Source organism: Bombina bombina, chromosome 6 (assembly GCF_027579735.1).
Source record: "Bombina bombina isolate aBomBom1 chromosome 6, aBomBom1.pri, whole genome shotgun sequence".
Lineage (NCBI taxonomy): Eukaryota > Metazoa > Chordata > Amphibia > Anura > Bombinatoridae > Bombina > Bombina bombina.
In genome coordinates this window covers 303366053-303381571 of record NC_069504.1, presented here as the reverse complement: position 1 = coordinate 303381571, position 15519 = coordinate 303366053, and the positions used below count along the sequence as shown (strand labels likewise).

At 37.2% G+C, this 15519-nt stretch overlaps 1 protein-coding gene across 1 annotated transcript in view; it reads right to left on the bottom strand.

Annotated features, from left to right (window-relative positions):
• CEP290 (centrosomal protein 290) overlaps positions 1-15519 on the bottom strand; it is an 862077-nt gene that overhangs the window by 71302 nt on the left and 775256 nt on the right. Inside the window, 2 exon segments of the mRNA XM_053716925.1 lie at positions 1673-1746; positions 2136-2277. Of these exon segments, the coding sequence (XP_053572900.1) occupies positions 1673-1746; positions 2136-2277 (216 nt within the window).

Below are 15519 nucleotides of genomic sequence, written 5' to 3'. Positions count from 1 at the left end.
TAATGAACAAGGAGTTTCCTCTATGTCAGACATGTTTATACAGACTAGCAATGAGACTAGCAAGCTTGGAAAACACTTTAAATCAAGTTAACAAGCAATATAAAAAAACGTTACTGTGCCTTTAAGAGAAACAAATTTTGCCAAAATTTGAAATAACAGTGAAAAAAGGCAGTTAAACTAACAACATTTTTACAGTGTATGTAACAAGTTAGCAGAACATTGCACCCACTTGCAAATGGATGATTAACCCCTTAATACAAAAAACAGATTAACAAAACAAAAAATATGTTTTTTAAACAGTCATAACAACTGCCACAGCTCCTACTTTTGAAGCCTTTTGAGCTCTTCAGAGATGTCCTATAGCATGCAGGGGACTGCTGAGGGAAGCTGAATGTCACAGTTTGTAATTTTAACTGCACCAACTGTAACTTTTATACCATAACAGTGGAAAGCCTCAGGAAACTGTTTCTAGGCAAAAATAAAGCCAGCCATGTGGAAAAAACTGGGCCCCAATAAGTTTTATCACCAAAGCATATATAAAAACGATTAAACATGCCAGCAAACGTTTTATATTGCACATTAATCAGAGTATATACCTCTGATAGCAAGCCTGATACTAGTCGCTATTAAATCACTGTATTTAGGCTTTAACTTACATTAATCCGGTATCAGCAGCATTTTCTAGCAAATTCCATCCCTAGAAAAACTTAACTGCACATACCTTATTGCAGGATACCCTGCACGCCATTCTCCCTCTGAAGTTACCTCACTCCTCAGACATATGTGAGAATAGCAGTGGATCTTAGTTACTTCTGCTAAGATCATAGAAAAACGCAGGCAGATTCTTCTTCTAAATGCTGCCTGAGATAAAATAGTACACTCCGGTACCATTTAAAAACAATAAACTTTTGATTGAAGAAAAAACTAACTATATTTTACCCCTTTCCTCTTACTACCTCCAGCTATGTTGAGAGCTTGCAAGAGAATTACTGGATATGGCAGTTAGGGGAGGAGCTATATAGCAGCTCTGCTGTGGGTGATCCTCTTGCAACTTCCTGTTGGGAAGGAGAATATCCCACAAGTAATGGATGATCCGTGGACTGGATACACCTAACAAGAGAAATAAATTTAACAGGCATACATTATGTTTTAAACCCAGGGTAGCATAGTTTTTTTTTAAAAAAAATCTTTTTGTTTCATTTGACATGTTTTACAGTTCAGTCTCAAAAGTATATTGATATAGCACATAATGGCCCAGCCGAGACGGAGATCTGATCGGTCATATAATTCCTGATTCTAGAAAGGACATTTCCTATGCATAAAGAATAGATTTTAGCAAATTGAGGCGCTGCATTAAAATGAATGCATCCTTTTCATACCTCTGTAAAGTTCATGATTTAGAGCACTATATACTTGGTTACAGTGTACTGTAAATCTAAAGAAAATCGGGGGAATAAATCTTCTCCCATTTTAATTGGCAGCGATATTTCAACTAACAATGGTCAAATTGCAACCATTTATATAATGATATAAATAAATGATCATGCTTCTGTTTAAAGGGGGTACAAAATGCTAGAATACTAATAACTGCAGCAAAAGTACCGTGTTTAATTGAATGCACTTTAAATACACTTTAAACATAATATTGTGTTCCTTCCACTGTTATTTTTACCTGAGTATTTGAAATTCTCTAGTGAGTCCTCCTTCGTTCTTGGCATCATCAGGGAAGTGTTTCAGTAGCTCTACCTTTTATTACAAAAGAAAGGACATTCATTTTAAATACAAGGAAGAATTGAATGAAAGCAGATGACCAAATCCAATTTTTATTTTGGGAAATCTCAGATGACTATTACAATATTGCTGTTACAGTAGTAGCCCATATTTTTCATCAGTGGTTCTCAATCTACACTAATGTCACAGCTTTGCCTATTTTGAAATGTTATTTTTCCCTCCTATGCTATCCACGTGTAACCACCATTGTCTACATGCAAAATACACTAACATTTATGGTCATTGTAATCAAAACTTTTCTTCCAAGTGTTGTGTATTTTTATCAAGCACATATAACATGTTCCCTTAGCCCCTAATGGACTTTGTATCCTCACATATAATAAGACAATTTCACCGTTACTTACTTCCTCATTTAGCCTTCTTATAGTTTTTTCAGCTTTCTGCTCTTGCACAGCTGCTTCCTTCAGTAGTTTTTTCTGGTCAGCAATAGTATCATTTTTCTTTTTAAGCTCCACTTCCAATTCCTTGACTTTTGTTTCATATTTCCTGATCAACAAAACAAGCTTGTTTAGTTCAAATTTGTTTTGATACAAGTGCTTATTAAACAAAGAAAATGTATTGTAGATACTCGAGTATAACGCAAGATTTTTGAGACATAAAATAAGATACAAATTGGAGGGGTCGCGGTATATTCAAGACATTTAATTTCATCTGATTTGATGCTGCCTTTAAGTTGTGCACTAAACATGTCCTAAACATTATCAAGCCAGAATTTCACTCCCTCTTTGTCTATCCAGCCTTTATGTAGAACTCTAACGAGGAGAGATGGGGATTTCGCATTTTTGCGACAAAGTTTTTTACTTAAAAATAACCAGTGTTTTCAGTTTTGTGTCATCAGTCATGCAGGACAAAACGACTGTGAAGTGAGTTTTCTCGTTACCGGTTTCCTGCTGAAGCTACAAAACTCAAATTAACACTAACCTCACCAGACTTCTTAAGTTCCAATGCTTGGAGATGTCTAGCATATACCATATAAAGTTTATTCCAGTTTTGGATAGTACGGTACAGAGTTCAGATTACCGTACTGTACACAGACTGCTGATATTTTCTTTAATTATTGTTGTCAGGATATCTGAGTATTATTAGATAATATACACTGTATATATTTAATGTATTAATATATATATATATAGATATATATATATATATATTAGTGTACACCAAATAATTCATTATACATGAAACTGGTTACAGCAGTTGTATTTACTCTGTCAAATGATTCTTGGCTGTGTAAACCAGCCCCTCTCTTATTCATCAAAAGAATTGTTGGAATAGTTATTTTAAGAAAGAACAAAAGGTTTAGAGCTTCGTATAAGATACGATCAGTGAACCACTTCAAGGTAAATATTAGCAGTTTTGAAACCCTCAGAAGTATATGCCCATATATGGGCTTCTGCCCCAGATGAGTAATGAACTCACAGTCCCCCTGTGGAGAATAGATGGTCCGTTTGTGGGAATGGTTGAATCTACAAACATTTTCAAAGAATTGTAGCTGTTACCAACTACATGTTAAATGATCCCCTGTATGAGCTCCATATCCATCCTGCCCAGCCATTTGTCCCTTGAAAACATAGAAGCCAAGATTTAAGATTTCAAAATACCTTAACCTGTGTACTTTTGACAGCAGAATATTTAATATGTGCCTCAGACTATCAAATAATAGGTACAAAATAATGGATATGAGATTGTCTATTTGTAGAACAGTCACACATTAGATAAGTGTATACTGGAATTAAATAAATAGTGATACAGTCAATTTTAAAATGTCCAATTTTAATAACCTATTTCTTTGTATCTTTCAGTAATCTAATGGGTACATATGTAATTGGTATTTTAAATAATGTCCTGTGTATTTTGTACTCTCAAAGAGAGATATACAGATATGAAATATTGGTCTGTATGGGATAGTAATCCAATGTAGATATAACTATATGAAAATGACATATGTTTGCCGATCTCAAGGTATGTATTATTGGTATGATCCCTAGAAACATGCTTGTATTTAGTATTGGAGTAATCAGAAAAATGACATTATATTATCCCATCTATAATTAAAATTGTAAGTGATTAATGCATAAAGTTATAGTATGTTAAATAATAACTATATAGGGAGATATTTGGATTGTAGCAGTGATTGATGGTGAGACTGTATTTGCTGGTTGTCTGCTGCCCCCTAGGGGATTGGAACTGGTATGACAGCCAAATAAATAGTCTATTAAAATACATGCAGAGCCAGTCAGGGAGGCGTCTCCCAAAATAATCTATGAGATATTCAGATCCAGGAGCGAATCACAGACAAGCTTCCGAAGGGCCTATCATATCGTTTCACCAATGATTAAGATAATATAAGCTGAATGCAAGAGGAGAAAAGGAGACTGCTGACTTTTTGCTGAACTCTGGACTGATAACTGGCTGCGTTGGAACACAGTCACTTTAAGCAAATTGGGCTACTTTTTATTATCCATATTGCAAATACCCTTATTTTTATTTATTATTATGAGGTGAAACCAGAAGTTCTAGAAGCTGAATTATCGATTTGGTTATTTTGGTGAAGTATACGCAATTGATAAATATACTGTATATATATATATATATATATATATATATATATATATAATATTTAAATCAAAGGTATTTGGTAACCATAACTAATTGCAGTTAGTAGATTTAAAAGGGCATTTTGTATTTTAGCTTGCATTCATAGTCCTGTATAGTTTTAAGCTTGTCTTTTGTATTTGTAATTTATCTTTGCAAATATATATATATATATATATATATATATATATATATATTAGAATTTGTCTTAATTGTAGATAATTAAGAATGTATTTCAGCTTAGATAAATTGGAATAAAAACTGGCTGTTTACATTAAGAATATATATAACTTCTGGTGTTTTAATAAGAGTTGTATAGAATCAATTGTGGGCTAAATAGCTTAATTATATTTGTTCTGGAAGCTAGGGACCCATACTGTGATATTTATATGTGGTATTTTAATGCCATTCAATTGTGAATAAGATTAATTCTAAAGGTATATTTGGTTTGCTTGTAAAAGAATATTATAACAGTTTTAAACTTGTATAGTTTGATACATATATGGTTTTCTATAAATATAATTCAATGTGTCTATAAATTTTAACTAACATAAAGAATTTAGGAATTTACATAAATTTTATTGTTTTGTATATGCATTTTTGGGGGTTTGTTTTAAAGAATAATTATTAAATATATTGTATAATAACCCGGCCATATACTGATATGGCACACTGCTTGAGGTATTATTAATATTTATCACAATGATATGATATATTTGTAGTAAATAGAAGTTATTATTGAAAAAAAAAATATTAAAAATTAATTTTTGAAAAATTGATAAAAAATATTAATTTTTCATATTTAAAAATTAATATTGATATATTTTTTTTAAATATATTTTTTTCTTCTTCTTATTGGCCACAATTGTATTAGAGTTTTAACTTAACTAAATACTAAGCCAATATAATAATGTCTGTTACTAGAAGTGAATCATTTGAATCTATACATAGTGTTGAAATTTTTTCCCCGAAATTACCCCTATCTCAGGGCAATGTGCTTAAGATGGACATTAAAGGCCACATTAAAAAGAGGTGTAATATTGCGGGTGATTTAAATGATTATATGGATATGCTTGAAGTTAAGGCTAAAAATATTGCTATTGATGATGGAAGGTGGAATGAAAAAAGTGAATTATTTCAAGAATTATTAAAAATGAATCAATGTAAAAATCTCAAAAAACGCGATGAACTATTACTAAAATCTTGGTCCCTGGTAATATGCATTATTGACAAAATGTCACTATACCTCATAGAAAAGGAATTGCAAATACAGGGGCTAGAAGATAGTATTCACTCCTCACGCAGATGCGAAGAGAATTTAAATATAGCCGAAAATAAAATTGATGAGTTTGCCCAAAACATGGCCACCTTACAAAAATATAATCAAGGTTTAGTAGCTCAGATAGTAGATTTGCATAAAGAACTCGGACAAAGCCAGAGAGAATTAAGTGGTTTAATAAGATTGTATCGTCATAATGAAAACCCCTCTATTAGCCATGAGGATAATGCAGATAATCCTAAATCTCTTAAAGATTACATTAGGACTGAACTGCAGAAATTTAGGGAAGAATTTAGACAAAGAACCCCTATTGGGTCAGAAGTAAATTTCCCAAATAGACAGTCACCTCATGATATAAATTCAGGGAACTGCTATAACTTAGCTGAGGAGAGTGAGGGAAGCTCTAGTAGTGAGTCTGAGGACGGAGCTAGCTACCTAAATAGCCCCCATAATACTAATATGCGTAAGGGTTCTCTCCATAGTAAAAGGGAAGATAGGGAACGCTCCAACCCCAAAAAACATAATTTATGTAAGAACTTACCTGATAAATTAATTTCTTTCATATTGGCAAGAGTCCATGAGCTAGTGACATATGGGATATAGAATCCTACCAGGAGGGGCAAAGTTTCCCAAACCTCAAAATGCCTATAAAAATAAAAACAGCCATTTTTCGCTGAAAATTAATCGACAACCCAAAATATAAGTTTATTCTCATGAATGAAAAGAAAAAATTCAAAACATAAGCAGAAGAATCAAACTGAAACAGCTGCCTGAAAAACTTTTCTACCAAAAACTGCTTTCGAAGAAGAGAATATAACAAAATAGTAGAATTTAGTAAATGTATGCAAAGAAGACCAGGTTGCGGCTCTGCAGATCTGATCAACCAAAGCTTCATTCTTAAAAGCCCACGAAGTGGAGACTGATCTAATAGAATGAGCTGTAATTCTCAGAGGCGGGGCTTGACCCAACCCCAAATAAGCTGAATGAAAGAAAAGCTGTAACCACGAAGCCAAGGAAACGGCAGAGGCCTTCTGACCCTTCCTAGAACCAGAAAAGATAACAAAAGACTAGAAGTCTTCCTGAAATCTTTAGTAGCTTCAACATAATATTTCAAACTCTTACCATATCCAAAGAATATAAGGATTTCTCCAAAGAAATCTTATATTTAGGACACAAGAAAGACAACAATTTCTCTATTAATGTTGTTAGAATTCACAACCTTCGGTAAGAATTTAAATGAAGTCCGCAAAACCACATAATCCTGATGAAAAATCAGAAAAGGAGATATACAAGAAAGAGCAGATAATTCAGAAACTCTTCTAGCAGAAGAGATGGCCAAAAGGAGCAACACTTTCCAAGAAAGTAGTTTAATGTCCAAAGAAAGCATAGGCTCAAATGGAGGCGCCTGAAACGCCCTCAAAACCAAATTAAGACTCCAAGGAGGAGAAAATGAATTAATGACAGGCTTGATACAAACCAAAGCCAGTATAAAACAGTAAATATCAGGAAGCTTTAGCAATCTTTCTGTAAAATGAGACAGAAAGAGCAGAGATTTGTCCCTTCAAGGAACTTGCAGACAAAACCTTATCCAAACCATCCTGAATAAACTGCAAAATTCTAGAAACTCTAAAAGAAAGTCCCAATGAATTTATGAGAACACCATGAATATAAGTCTACCGAACTCGATAATAAATCTTCCTAGAAACAGATTTATGAGCCTGTAACATAGTATTAATCACTGAGTAAGAGAAACTTCTATGACTAAGCACTAGCCGTTCAATTTCCATACCATCAAATTTAATGATTTGAAATCCTGATGGAAAAACAGACCTAGAGACAGAAGATCTGACCTTAATGGAAGAGGCCAAGGTTGGCAACTGGACATCCAAACAAGATCCACATACCAAAACCTGTGAGGCCATGCTGGAGCTACCAGCAATACAAATGACTGTTCCATGATGATTTTTGGATATCACTCTTGGAAAAAGAACTAGAGGCGGGAAAATATAAGCAGGATGGCAACACCCAGGAAGTGTCAAAGCATCCACTGCTTTCACCTGAAGAACCCTGGACCTGGACAGGTACCTGGGAAGTTTCTTGTTTAGATGAGAAAACACATCTGAATAGAGAGACCACTCCCCCGGATGTAAAGTCTGATGGCTGAGATAATCAGCTTCCCAATTATCTACACCTGAGATATGTACCACAGAAATTAGACAAGAGCTGGATTCCGCCCAACAAAATATTCAAGATAATTCTTTCATAGCTAGGAGACTGTGAGTCCCACCCTGATGATTGACATATGCCAGAGCTGTTATATTGTCTGTCTGAGAACAAATGAATGGTTCTCTCTTCAACAGAGGCCAAGCCTAAAGAACCCTGAAAATTACACAGAGTTCCAAAATATTGATTGGTAATCTCGCCTCTTGAGATTTCCAAACCCCTTTTGCTGTCAGAGATCCCCAAACAGCTCCCCAACCTGAAAAGACTCGCATTTGTTGTGATCACAGTTTAGGTTGGACGAACCAAAGAGGCCCCTAGAACTATACGATGGTGATCTAACCACCAAGACAGAGATAATTGAAAGTTGGGATTTAAGGATATTAATTGTGATAACTTTGCATAATCCCAGCGCTATTGATTCAGCATACAAAGCTGGAGAGGTCTCACATGAAAACGAGCAAAGGGAAGAACGTTCAATGCTGCAGTCATGAAACCTAAAACTTCCATGCGCATAGCTACTGAAAAAAAAAATAGAGAAAGAAGGTTCCGACAAGCTGAAACCAATTTAAATTGTCTCTTGTCTGATAAGACAGAATCATGGATATTGAATCTACCTGGAAACCTAAAAATGTGACCCTTGTCTGAGGAATCAAGGAACTTTTTAGTAAATTGATCCTCCAACCATGTCTATGAAGAAACAACAGTAGTTAATTTGTGTTAGATTCTGCAGAACTTAAAGACTGAGCAAGTACCAAGATATCGTCCAAATAAGGAAACACTGCAACACCTCACTCTCTGATTCCTAGAGCTGTTGCTATGCCAAAAAGGAAGAGCAACAAATTGGTAATGCTTGTCTAAAAGAGAGAATCTCAGAAACTGATAACAATCTGGATGAATCAGAATATGAAGATATGCATCCTGTAAGCCTATTGTGGGCACATAATGCCCTTGCTGAACAAAAGGCAGAAGAGACCTTATAATCACCATTTTGAAAATTGTTACTCTTACATATTGATTCAAAATGTTTAGATCCAAAACTGGTCTGAATGAATATTCTTTCTTTGGGACAATGAATATATTTGAATAAAACCCAAGATACTGTTCCTGAAACGGAACTGGCATGATTACCCCAGATAACTCCAGGCCTGAAACACACTTCAGGAAAGTCTGAGCCTTTACTGGGTTTGCTGGAATACGTGAGAGAAAAATCTTCTCACAAGCGGTCTTAACCTGAATCCTATTCTGTACCCCTGAGAGACAATATTCTGAATCCAATGATTTTGGACCGAATTGAACCAAACATCTTAGAAAAATCTTAATCTGCCCCCTACCGGCTGAGCTGGAAAAGAGCCGCACCTTCATGCGGACTTGGGGGCTGGCTTTGATTTCTTAAATGGCTTGGATTTATTCCAATTTGAAGAAGGCTTCAAATTGGAAATAGATTCCTTGGGGAAAATAAGATTTCTGTTCCTTATTTAAGAACGAAAATGGTAAGAAGCTTTAGATTTACCCCTAGATCTTAATCTTAAGGCAAAAAAACTCCCTCCCCCCAGTGACAGTTGACATTATCGAATCCAACTGTGAACCAAATAATTTATTACGTTGGAAGAAAAGAAATAGCAATCTCGACTTAAAAGTCATATCAGCATTTCCAAGATTTAAGCCACAAATCTCTTTTAGCTAAAATAGCTAAAGACCTACATTTAACGTCAATTTTGATAATATAAAAAAAAAGGCATCACAAATAAAATTATTAGCATGTTGAATCATGTTAACAATGCTAGACAAATCATGAACCGATACTTGTTGCGCTAAAGTTTATAACCAAAAGGTTGAAACAGCTGCAACAGCAGCCAAAGACATTGCAGGCCTAAGAAAAATACCTGAAAATAAATAAACTTTCCTTAGATAAGATACAAGTTTCCTATCTAAAGGATCTTAAAATAAATACTATTTTCCATAGGAATAGTAGTACGTTTAGCAAGAGTAGAGAGAACCCCAACTTTGGGGATTTTTAAAACTCCAATCTAACTGATGGCAAAGGATACAATTTTTAAAACCTTAAAGAAGGAATAAAAGAAGTACCAGGCCTATTCCATTCCTTAGAAATCATATCAGAAATAGAATCAGGAACTGGAAAAACCTCTGGAACAACTACAGGAGGTTTATAAACCGAATTTAAATGTTTACTAGTTTTAATATCAAGAGGACTAGTCTCCTCAATATCCAATAATCAATACTTCTTCAACAAAGAACGAATGTACTCCATTTTAAATAAATAAGTAGATTTGTCAGTGTCAATATCTGAGGAAGGATCTTCTGAATCAGATAGATCCTCATCAGAGGAGGAAAATTCAGTATGTTATCAGTCATTTGAAATTTCATCAACTCTATGAGAAGTTTTAAAAGACCTTTGCATTTATTAGAAGGCGGGATGGCAGACAAAGCCTTCTGAATAGGAACAGCAATAAATTGTTATAAATTCACAGGTATGTTTTGTACATTAGATGTTAAAAGAACAACAACAGGCAATGTACTATTACTGCTGGACACATTCTCTGCATGTAAAAGTTTATCAAAACAATTTATTACAAACCACAGCTGGAGATATAATCTCCACAAAATTACAACAAATGTACTTAGCTTTGGTAGAACTGATATCAGTCAACAGGAATCCAACAGTGACTTCTGAAACAGGATCAGATTGAGACATCTTGCAAATGTAAGAGAAAAAACATCATATAAAGCAAAATTATCAATTTCCTTATATGGCAGTTTCAGGAATGGGGAAAAAAATGCAAACAGCATAGCCCTCTGATAGAGAAAAAGGCAAGAGGCACATAGGAATGGGGTTTAAAATAATGAAAATATTTGGCGCCAAGTATGACGCAAAAACGAACAGAGAATTTTTTTTGGCGCTAACAACATCCGGAAATGACACACTCGCGTCAATGAAGACGCAACCTTGTGAAAGGACTCAGCGTCAACAAAGACGCCGGAAATGACGAATTTGCGTCATTGAACGTAACTTTGCGCCATAAAAATCTCACGCAAAAAATGACGCAATATAGTTTGGCATTTTGCGCCCTCGCTAGCCTAATTCTGCCCGCAAATTTAAAATGACAGTCAATTTGAATAAAGACTATACTCCAGGTAAGAAATAAGTTTTCCTAAAAAATGCATTTCCCAAAAATGAAACTGACAGTCTGCAAAAGGAAATATACTGAAACCTGAATCATGGCAAATATAAGTACAATACATATATTTAGAACTTTATATAAAAACATAAAGTGACAAACCATAGCTGAGAGTGTCTTAAGTAATGAAAACATACTTACCAAAAGACACCCATCCACATATAGCAGATAGCCAAACCAGTACTGAAACAGTTATCAGTAGAGGTAATGGAATATGAGAGTATATCGTCGATCTGAAAAGGGAGGTAGGAGATGAATCTCTACGACCGATAACAGAGAACCTATAAAATAGATCTCCCGTGAGGAAAACCATTGCATTCAATAGGCGATACTCCCTTCACATCCCTCTGACATTCACTGTACTCTGAGAGGAATCGGGCTTCAAAATGCTGAGAAGCGAATATCAACGTGGAAATCTTAGCACAAACTTACTTCACCACCTCCATAGGAGGCAAATTTTGTAAAACTGAATTGTGGGTGTGGTGAGGGGTGTATTTATAGGCATTTTGAGGTTTGGGAAACTTTGCCCCTCCTGGTAGGATTGTATATCCCATACGTCACCAGCTCATGGACTCTTGCCAATTACATGAAAGAAATAAGACTCCTAGGAAAGCCCAAGATACATCTAATATGGTATATGACACCCCTAAAATAATTAAATTTTTAAGTCATGCAGTACCTAAGTTCTCCAACAAAGGAACCAATTCTATAATTGACCACTTAGCGACTTATGAAAATGCTTTATCCATTATGAATGTTACAAGTGAGCAGTCAAAAATTGAATTTCTGCACTGAGTATTTGAAAGTAAATATCACAAATTCTTTGCTTCACTAAAGGATATGAATATTCATTCCTGGAATGAGACAAAACGAAAGTGCAGAAAAGAAGGCGGGCAATATCGCACTAAAACTGCAGCGAAAATAGCTGTATACGGTTTAAAATGTAGTGCGAATCAAAGCCCTATAGAATTCCTTTCTGTACTAAAAAGTGCGTACAGTATGGCTGGAGATTATCCCATATTTGAATGCTAAGAATTTGTAAATTTATTTTTCTACGCACTGCCCGCGCCCATCAAACTTAATTTAGCTAGAGATTCACTGCTCATTAAACTGGCTGATCAAACAGAGTACAAAGCTATACTCTATTCAGCAGTCCGGTGAACAGGGGGTTAAAAGGGAACCAAAACCCAGCCCCAAAATTGTGGCAGAAACTAGGGTGTCACCTAGCCCCCTCAATTTGGAGTCTAAAAAGAAAACCTATGCAGAGGTGGCCCGAGAAAACAGGCCATCCCCACAAAGTTTTAACTCTGCCCCTTCCCCAACACGGGCTGAGGCGCAGAGAGATTATGCTCAAGATGGGGGCATACCCAGGTAAATAATTATTCCCAAAAAGATTAACACCCACAAAATAATTGGTATCCCCGTAAAAATAAATACCAAAAGTGGCGAAAATACTCTCAGGGTAACCAGACACCCCAAGTAAATAGTGCTTCCCAAAATACTAAAGCTAAACAAGTTGAACCCCAAAGACAACCACGTCAAAATAGGAGAAATAGCTATGATTCTGAGGGATCCCAAGCATACAGGAATCAATACCCTGGGACATAAAAAAATTGGTCCATGGGTAGCTTGTCCATTCAAGTGGGCCAACTCAGCACAAAAGTTAGTCAATTATGTACACTATTTACTAATATGAGTCAAGCTTTTACGGCTCAGCAACCTAGCAATCCTTTTTTAGGGGTACACCCAGTGGCCAACAGTGGGCACAGTCATAAATACTGCAGTATTACATGAGAGAGAGGGGAGAGATATACCAAATGAAATGATAAATGTCAATAATGGTACTAATCATATTCTCTCTCTACAGACTGGAAACGGACGATTTAGCTGTAATGACGAGCAACCTCAGCTGGGAAACTCTAACAAATCTCTTCCTTTGCAGCAGTCTCTTAACCTTATTTCCACAGATGCAGTACACAGGAACTCAATCGATAGTATTACAAAGGGATGGACTGGTGAGCATGAAAATTCTCCTGCATCAGGTAACGTATCAGATTCAGGTAACACGTGGCGAAGCCCATAGATGTATGATAATGCCAGTTTCATGTGTGAAATGGTAGAAACTGCAGGGAGATATAATGTATTAGCTGAGCTCCAGGGAACCCCCGCTTAGATAAAATCAAGCGTTCAATCTCCAAGCAGTCAGCTGCAGAGAAATTAGATTTGGATGATGGAAGGGTCCCTGAATGAGAAGGTCCTGCCTCAATGGAAGCTTCCACAGCGGCAGAGAGGACATGTCCACCAGATCGGCATACCAAGTCCTGCGTGGCCACGCAGGAGCGATTAGGATTACCGAAGCCCTCTCGTGTTTGATCCGTGCAATCACCAGGGGAAGGAGAGCAAACGGTGGAAACGCATAAGCTAGGTTGAATGACCAAGGCACTGCCAAGGCATCTATCAGTTCAGCCTGAGGATCCCTTGACCTGGATCCGTATCTTGGGAGCTTGGCATTCTGACGAGACGCCATCAGATCCGATTCCGGTCTGCCCCACCTGAGAATCAGGGTGGCAAAGACCTCCGGATGGAGTTCCCATTCCCCCGGATGAAACGTCTGTCTGCTCAAAAAATTCGCCTCCCAGTTGTCCACTCCTGGGATGTAGATTGCCGACAGATAACAAGAGTGAGCCTCCGCCCACCAAATTATCTTGGATACTTCTGTCATCGCTAAGGAACTCCTTGTTCCTCCCTGATGATTGATGTAAGCCACAGTCGTTATGTTGTCCGACTGAAATCGGATGAACTTGGCCGAAGCCAACTGAGGCCAAGCCTGAAGAGCATTGAATATTGCCCTCAACTCCACTCGACCGAGTCCACACACCCTGAGCCTTCAGGGAATTCCAGACTGCACCCCATCCTAGAAGACTGGCGTCCGTTGTCACTATCACCCACGAGGGTCTGCGGAAGCACGTCCCTTGGGACAGATGATCCTGTGACAACCACCAAAGAAGAGAGTCTCTTGTCTCCTGATCCAGATCTATCTGAGGAGACAAATTTGCATAATCTCCATTCCACTGTCTGAGCATGCTCAGTTGTAGAGGTCTGAGATGAAAACGAGCCAACGGAATGATGTCCATTGCCGCCACCATCAAACCATTTACCTCCATGCACTGAGCCACTGATGGCCGAGGATTGGACTGAAGAGCTTGGCATGTATTCAGAATCTTTAACTTTCTGACCTCTGTCAAGAAGATTTTCATAGATATAGAGTCTATTAGAGTTCCCAGGAAAGGAACCCTTGTCTGTGGAATTAATGAACTTTTTTCTAGATTCACCTTCCACCCGTGAGTTCTTAGAAAGGACAGAACCATGTCGGTATGAAACTTTGTCAGTTGGTAAGACAACGCCTGGATCAGAATATCGTCCAGATAAGGCGCCACTGCAATGCCCCGTGGTCTGAGAACCGCTAGCAGAGACCTTAGAACCTTTGTGAAGATCCTGGGCGCCGTGGCCAGCCGGAAAGGAAGAGCTACAAACTGAAAATGTTTGTCCAGGAAGGCAAACCTTAGGAACTGGTGATGATCTTTGTGGATAGGAATATGAAGATATGCATCCTTTAAGTCCATGGTAGTCATATATTGACCCTCCTGGATCAAGGGAAGAATTGTCCGAATAGTCTCCATCTTGAAGGATGGAACCCTGAGAAACTTGTTCAGACTCTTGAGATCTAAAATGGGTCGGAACGTTCCCTCTTTTTTGGGAACTACAAAAAGATTTGAGTAAAACCCCTGCCCCTGTTCCTGTATTGGAACGGGACAAATTACTCCCATAGTGGAGAGATCTTTTACACAACGTAAGAATGCCTCTCTTTTTATTTGGTCTACAGACAATCGTGAAAGAAGGAACCTTCCCCTTGGGAAGGAATTTTTGAACTCCAACTGATACCCTTGAGACACGATCTCTAGTGTCCAGGGATCCTGAACGTCTCTTATCCAAGCCTGGACAAAGAGAGAAAGTCTGCCCCCTACTAGATCCGGTCCCGGATCGGGGGCTGCCCCTTCATGCTGTCTTGGTAGCAGTGGCAGGTTTCTTGGGTTGTTTACCCTTGTTCCAACCCTGGTTAGGTTTCCAGGTGGGTTTGAGAATAATTCCCTTCCTGTTTAACAGAAGAGGAAGAGGGTATTCCCTTGAAGTTTCGAAAGGAACGAAAATTATTCTGTCATCCTCTTTGATTAGCCGTTTTGTCCTGAGGAAGGCGGTGACCCTTACCTTCCGTAATGTCAAAAATTATCTCTTTCAAGTCAGGCCCAAACAGGGTCTTACCCTTGAAAGGAATCGCCAAGAGCTTTGATTTAGAGGACACATCCGCAGACCAAGATTTTAACCATAAGGCTCTGCGCGTTAAAATGGAAAATCCTGAATTCTTAGCCGCCAATT